The 7,538-nt window shown below is 38.0% G+C and overlaps 1 protein-coding gene across 1 annotated transcript in view; it reads right to left on the bottom strand.

Annotated features, from left to right (window-relative positions):
* Positions 1 to 3,017: 3,017 nt before the first annotated feature.
* Positions 3,018 to 7,538, bottom strand: part of LOC126284567 (cytochrome P450 6k1-like) — a 95,991-nt gene continuing 91,470 nt past the window's right edge. Inside the window, exon 9 of the mRNA XM_049983580.1 lies at positions 3,018 to 4,406. Coding sequence (XP_049839537.1) covers positions 4,219 to 4,406 — 188 coding nt within the window. The 3' untranslated portion in view covers positions 3,018 to 4,218. The remainder of the gene's footprint in view (positions 4,407 to 7,538) is intronic.

Below are 7,538 nucleotides of genomic sequence, written 5' to 3'. Positions count from 1 at the left end.
TTAACGTTCTTCAATCGTCTTGCTTCTTTAAAACTACCTGAAGGTACTACTTTTGGCGATTACCAAGCAAAGTTAAAGCAGCCCATCACGTTGTTTGAAACACGATTCCGGGACCTCACTAGTTTGGAAATGGAACTTAAGGTGTTCAGCACTCTTTTTTCAGTTTCCCCCGATGAATTGTCATAGTCACTTCAATTGGAGATTATTGATTTGCAAAATTCAACTTTGTTGACAGAGAGGTACTACAACACGTTGTATTTGTCACGATGGTATCTTTCATTACAGCAAAAAACATTTCCCAAGCTTCACAACAATGCCACTCAGATCATGTTCATGTATGGATCTACGTATTGTTGTGAGCAGATTTTCTCAGCAATGAAAGGAGTAAAAAGTAAAGAACGATCGTTTCTTCGGGATGCAACAATGAAGGTCATCCTCCGCATTAACACTGCTAACACTTTGATGCCTGAATTTCAGATCTTGTCACGAAAAGAACATGTCAAGCTACAGAGGCCCAATAAATTTAGTATGCAATTTCTTGTAAAACAGTTGTTTCTTATTTATTTCCTGAACATCATATTTCCTGGTGTAGCATGTCACTACGTCTTAGCAGCTAAGAGTATGAGGTTGTCGATCTTGTAAGACGCAGCTGGCACACCAAAACGCTCGCCTTGCCACCTGCCGCAGCCAGCCGTGCCACGTGCCAGCGTGCCGGCCCATATGGATGGTCACAGCGAGCGACACGGCTCCCTGGAGCAGGGAGCGCTCCGCGGCTCACAACGGAGCCGACGAGCTGGAACAGCCTGCCATAGAGGATGATGATGTCTATACCCAAGGCATACCAAAAGCACCGTGGTAAACACTGGCTATTTACATACAAGATACAGGAAACAAACATTCCGAGCATTACTTCCTGTAGGGGTAGCTCGAGCTGCGCCCTGCAGGAAGTACCACTACACCAAAACCTGATTGGCTGGAGACAGCTATTTAGTTCATGCGCGATGCCGACCTCATGTACTGCGACCCTTGAAGATTACATCTTTGTCTAAGAATTAAACTGTTACTAGTGTGTGTGTGTGTTACCACAAACCTTTGTGGAAAATTAGAAGTGAACTTTTGTTCGCCTCAATTAGGAGACTTTTGCTGGCGTCATTATTGTTATCTTTTGTCTGTCATTCAGTCAACAACATTGTCAACTTACATCAATAAAAGTTGTGTTTGTGAAAAATAGCAAATTGTCAGTCATAACATACACTCACCAAAATTCATCCCACTTTCCACGGTTCCATTTTTTTCCTCCTGTCCTATATTTGGTAATGATGTCAGCTGGTATTTTTTATAACATATCCTGCTTTTCCTGACAAAACATACAGAATCATTAAGGTTTGCACAGCTAAATACTGGATAACTCCTTAAAAAGCTGAAACTAGTTGTGAAACAAAGAAAAAGTTTAAATAAATAACAAACGAAGTGGAAAAAAACGCCACCTTTAAAGGCTGATGTGGTTTCATTGAAAATATGACAAATTTTGTGCTCCATCCACATAAATTTCAGCTTGTGTTACATCTCTAATTAGGCTTAGCACAGGTTCTGGAAATCACAGAAAACAGGGAATTTCAAACACATCGGGGAAATTTGAGAAAGCACTGGAAAAATCTGATTTTTGTCTCAGTAGGTGAAATGGTTTGTTTACTGAGATGTCACGCATTGTCGCTTTCTGGGTGCAGCTGAGTATGTGCGCCACTTGCCTATTTCCTCACTGCTGCTGCTTCTCTTCCCCCCCTCCCTACCCGTCCCCTCCTCTCAGCTTGCAGTCAGTGCTGCCACCACTTCTTGCAGCTAGCCTGGCAGCTGCTGATGAGAGGCAAGGAGGCATGAAGAGTTGTTTGTTTGGATCTGATTCTCAGAGACTGTAGATGCAGTGGCCAGAGGCGGCGGTAATGTTTTCACGAATTGTGTCTGAGTGATTGTGTGAATGTGTGTGTTCTCTTTTTCTGACAAAAGCTATGGCTGAAAATTTAGTTGTGAGAGTGTGATTGTCTTTTCTATGTGACTGTCTGTGTGTCAGCAATCATCTTCACAGTGAATTGCTACCTGTCCTCCTCATTATTATTGTCTCTCAGAGTATTTGAACAAGTTATCGGTTGCACGGATCGATCACCGCAAACTCGTTTCATCGACATGCTGTCTATGGCTCGTGAATAGCTGGCCACACGAGTGGATTTCCACGATGGGCCAAAACCGCAGGCTGTTTCTGCAGGTATCTGTAATGGATAGGGCCTGCCAGTCTGAAACCATTCAGTTCCCACTAATGAGCAGACCCTGCCCATCAGATCTAATCTCACCAATCTGCCTGCAGGACAGGTCTGTTTGTGTGTGGCATAACACAGTGGATTTTCGTGGCTTATCAGTGGACCCAGGTCCGCAGTGCTCCTTAGCAGGCCACCTCAAGTGTGTTGTGCAGTGTGGTATTTTATAGACATTTTATTTGTTTTAGTACATTTTGGCACTTGAAATGTAGTTTATATGTTAGAAAGTATGGATGATAAGAAGAAGAAAATTGTGTCAGTTGCTGGCGGTTAGCACGCTATGTGCTCATATAATTCTCGAAAGAAAAGTCGTGTGACACCAGTAAAATAATAGATAAAACAGAATGGTTAATAACTGACAATAATGAACTTAGTAGAACCGACATTTTATTGGCGGGCACCTACAATCCTGATTTACACAATTCTTCTGCACCTTAAATTTTACTTTCAAGAGACCTACTTTTTTCTGAGGTTATTTCTGAAATCAGTGAAGGTATTTTAAACCTGTCTCACAACTCCAAGGAAGTGCATATTTTTGTCACAAAATGTTTTTTGTTTTATTGAAATATAATAACATCAGTGGTCTTAGTGAAACATACATACTATTTGGCTTGCTTTTGCTATTTAAAAACAGTTCATTACAAAAGATGTTGATGTTAGTACTTAAGAATTAACGTCATGTTTTTTTTTTTTTAATCTTTCCTCATTTGCACTATTGTTTCTTGTACCATAGCTGAAAAGACAGATTGTCAACTTATGTCTTAACTTATCCTTGAGATCTCAAAATTTGCCAGAGAAAAATCCCGAAAGGTGCCTGGAAATCAGCGAAATATTAGGGAATTTCACTTGGGGAAATTTGTGGCAGCCGTGCTAACAATCTCACTGTCGATGCGATGTTAAAACCTGATTTTCCCTGCATCCTGCAACTCAGTGCCATAAGTTAAAAAAATCTTGTACATCACCTTCATACCTTTATTGAATTTTTAGATTAAGAAATCAAAGTAGAAGAAAAAGTAACAAAACAATTTGTCTCGCTTTCCAACATTTATTTAAAGTTTGCAAGTGGGCATATCTTGAGTAATGTGCCTTTAAGATAGCAGACATATGAAGAAAATGCTTTCACTAGCTGTCTGAAATTAAGAAATTGACTCATATAACACAAAAATAAATTACATTTTAGTGTTAAATTAATTCATTACCTTATGTTAATAAAAATTCATGACAATCATGTGTAGCTGATTCAGTCAACAATTGTGTCACAATTATTGATAGTTGGTAAGTTTGATATTCTGGTTGATGTGAAATATCATAAGCCTAATTTTTAAATAGTTAATACAATCTTTTACTGTCAACGTTATGTTCTCAGGAGAGTAATTTTTTGGAGATAAACAAAAATGTCAGAAGCGGGTACTGTAATCAAAGTATTTTAGTTTATTGCCCCCTTCCTCCCCTGTTCCTCTTGTCTCACTGTATCAAAGTGACTGTGGTAGTACCACATGTGGCTGCTTTGCCAAATCATTGACATTATCGTAAAAATCACGACAGTGGTAGATTTACAAAACTTGTCTGAACATTTCATTTACACAACTGTTGTCAAATTCCTTTATCTATTACCAGCAAAAATTACTCTCTGCTCTGTGATTCCCATTTGACTTATTCTTTAATGCACTGTTTGATATATTTTTATATTATATCTTCTTCTTCTTCTGCTTCTTCTTCTTCTTCTTTACTGTGGTGTGGCTTACTAATGAATGACTGTGACTCTATCCAAAGTGAAACTTATATTCTCAGTTTTTATCATCTCCGAACAGTCATATTAACTAAGCATTATGTATGAATGGCTAATTTCTCTAATATAACTATTGTCAAGGCTGTTTTTTGCCTTTTACTCTAGTACAGTTTTATGTGATCATTGTTTCATAGCTGGAAAGGGCTTGAGTTTTTTGAACAAAAGAGGAAGGTCACCCCTGGGAGTCAGCACTGCATGACTTGGATCCATCTGTAAAGAATTTGGAGTGGATGGTGCAAGATGTACACTGAAATTTGCCATGATGTGTGCTATTCCAACTCTGATCTGCATCTGACCCATCCTCATACCTGGAAAAAAAGTGGATACTGATGAACATTGTGTTATGAAAACATTTTGGCGCAAGTTAAAGGTGATGAAAGGATAGGGCAAAGTGCTTCAGATGAGATTTTTTAAATTTGTTTGTGTGGGTATATCAGTAGGACTTTTGGGAAGGCATGAAAAGTTGGATGCATTAAAGATACAGAACATGATAAGTGAGATTCGCATATTTGCAATTTAAGCTTATCTGTTACAACATGACGATTGGGATTGCTGAATGGAAAATAATCAGCAGTTTGTATAAAAAAAGAATTACAATTCATGTAATACCCTGGACTTGTGAAGTCGTCATGCTCACTCTTCCCAGAGAATGAAATGAGAAAGTATCATGTTATTGTCTATGTTTCAAAAGATTGGAGTAGATTTTTATGGTGTTTATTGGCTGTCCTGCACACAAAATACTGATTAAAGACATAAATGCTCCTTTTTTTGTTGTGTATGTTCTCTGACTATTTCTTCAATGGGAAAGGATAATATTTTTTTATTGACTGTGGTATTAATGGCCAGTTATTGATAGACGTCTGGGAGTGACGGTATTACAGTCCACTGTTGCTGACAAGAAAGACATACAGAATCCACTCTAATGCACTGTTGCAAGTTTCAACAATGTGCATCAAACATAAGGGTGTTCATTTAGCTCTGAGTGGAGTTCAGCCACTGCGAGCTAGGTAGCACACATAGGGACACTTCTGAATGATAATTTTCGTGATTTAAAATGGAGTCTGAGTGGAAGCCAGTCCTCAAGCAGTGAACTATGCCATTTTAGGACTCCTCCTCCTCCTTAATCATATTCATCTCCTGTCATAGGCACAATCCGTGTTTGATACCACAGATTAAAAAGATATGTAAATGTCCTTCAAGATGAATATTGGTTAGGTTGCCTAGCAATGTCTTTACCAAAGACACTGCATTTCATGTTTATAAAATAGGAGGGTACTCACAGCGCATACTGCAGTGGTCGCTATTTGTATGCCGCTGGTTGGTTGGTAGGTTGATTGGTCAGTTAGTTAGTTAGTTACATGTACCATGGACAATTTGTACTATTAATTGTAATGATGTGGAGTGAGTCATTTCACATTCACATTATACATTCATAAGCAAATATGGCTAAATGCTGACCATTTACAAGTTTTTCTCCTTAGATACAGATGTGATTATGCAAATATGGCTACATACTGACCATTTACAAGTAATTTTCTTAGGTACAGATGAGAGTTAGTAAATCTTCCTACTCACCATCTGTTACATATTATAAAATAAAAATTCTCGTATGGAATCAGAGTTGTTAAGAAGAAACTTTTTCAGTTTGTTTTCAAATTTAACTCCACTGCCTATCAAACATTTTATGTCGCTGGGCAAGTGAGCAAAAATTTTGTTGCAGCATTGTGCACCCTTTCATGTGTTACGGACACCCTTAGTGTCTAGTAATGAGTGTCATTTTTCCTTCTGGCATTGTAATTATGTGCATCATTGTTCCTTTTTAACAGCAGTGAATTACTTTCAGCAAACTTCAAGAGGAAGTAAACATGCTGGATTGCAAGCCATCTCTCAAATCCTACACAAGTCAATGTATACTAATGAGATTGTAGTTGTGAATGCCTTGTTATGTAGCCCAGGGACAGAAAGGACAGTATTTGCAGTTCCGTTAACAGGTTGATAGGTTAGGTTACAACAAGTCAAAATACAGTGACTGTATCATAATTAATAGTGAAAACTGACACGGAGGAAAGTATGCAATAATAAAAGCAAAAACATTCTACTAAACATGTATCTGCTAGCCGTATATGAAACTCCAACTGACTTCATTATGAACTGATGCCTTAGTTACAAGAACAGTATTAAAAACATAAGCTTTTTGATTAAGTCCACACCTGGCATGAAATTTCACCAATGACCCATGGATGAGAAAAATACATACTTGATGGTCACCATCACATCTAACGCACCAATATGGTCCAAAATGGATAGGTTGAATAGGCATGTAACTTGGTCTCCAAGATGACTGGACCTCAGTCCTGTAGCTTCAGCTCAAATGTGAACTGTAAAGTACTCCCACCGGTGTGGTAGAAGAGCTGAAGCAGCAAATTGTACAGTCTTATCAAAATTTATGAAATGATCTGCAAATGTTTGAAAAATTCCTAACTGGCTAAAGAGATGATTGCAATGTTACACCAAAATGGAAGGATGACATTCCAACACCCTCTTTTACAGGTACGAGTGTACAATAAATTGTAACTTAATGCTGTGAAGCAGTATTGTATTTCTTGTTACAGTAGGTCATGAGTAAAATTTGAGCTGAATTAGAAGGGGTATTTAATTGAAAAGTTTACATTTCAAATGCATTTGTACTAACTAATAATAATAATAACAATAATAAAGATTTTATTGTCTTTAGGCCATTACAGCAATTGACAGCGTCAAATGAAGTTACAATTTATAATACACTGTGATAAGGTATTGACTATTGAAATATTTTATCTTGTGTGTTGTTGTGGTCTTCAGTCCTGAGACTGGTTTGATGCAGCTCTCCATGCTACTCTATCCTGTGCAAGTTGCTTCATCTCCCAGTACCTACTGCAACCTACATCCTTCTGAATCTGCTTAGTGTATTCATCTCTTGGTCTCCCTCTACGATTTTTACCCTCCACGCTGCCCTCCAATATTAAATTGGTGATCCCTTGATGCCTCAGAACATGTCCTACCAACCGATCCCTTCTTCTGGTCAAGTTGTGCCACAGACTTCTCTTTTCCCCAATCCTATTCAATACTTCCTCATTAGTTATGTGATCTACCCATCTAATCTTCAGCATTCTTCTGTAGCACCACATTTCGAAAGCTTCTATTCTCTTTTTGTCCAAACTATTTATTGCCCATGTTTCATTTCCATACATGGCTACACTCCATACAAATACTTCCAGAAAAGACTTCCTGACACTTAAATCTATATTCGATGTTAACAAATTTCTCTTCTTCAGAAACACTTTCTTTGCTGTTGCCAGTCTACATTTTATATCCTCTCTACTTTGACCATCATCAGTTATTTTGCTCCCCAAACAGCAAAACTCCTTTACTACTTTAAGTGTCTCATTTCCTAATCTAAT

The sequence above is a fragment of the Schistocerca gregaria genome, chromosome 8, assembly GCF_023897955.1.
Source record: "Schistocerca gregaria isolate iqSchGreg1 chromosome 8, iqSchGreg1.2, whole genome shotgun sequence".
NCBI lineage: Eukaryota > Metazoa > Arthropoda > Insecta > Orthoptera > Acrididae > Schistocerca > Schistocerca gregaria.
Note: the sequence above shows the minus strand (reverse complement) of the source record. Positions and strands in the feature narration are given on the sequence as shown.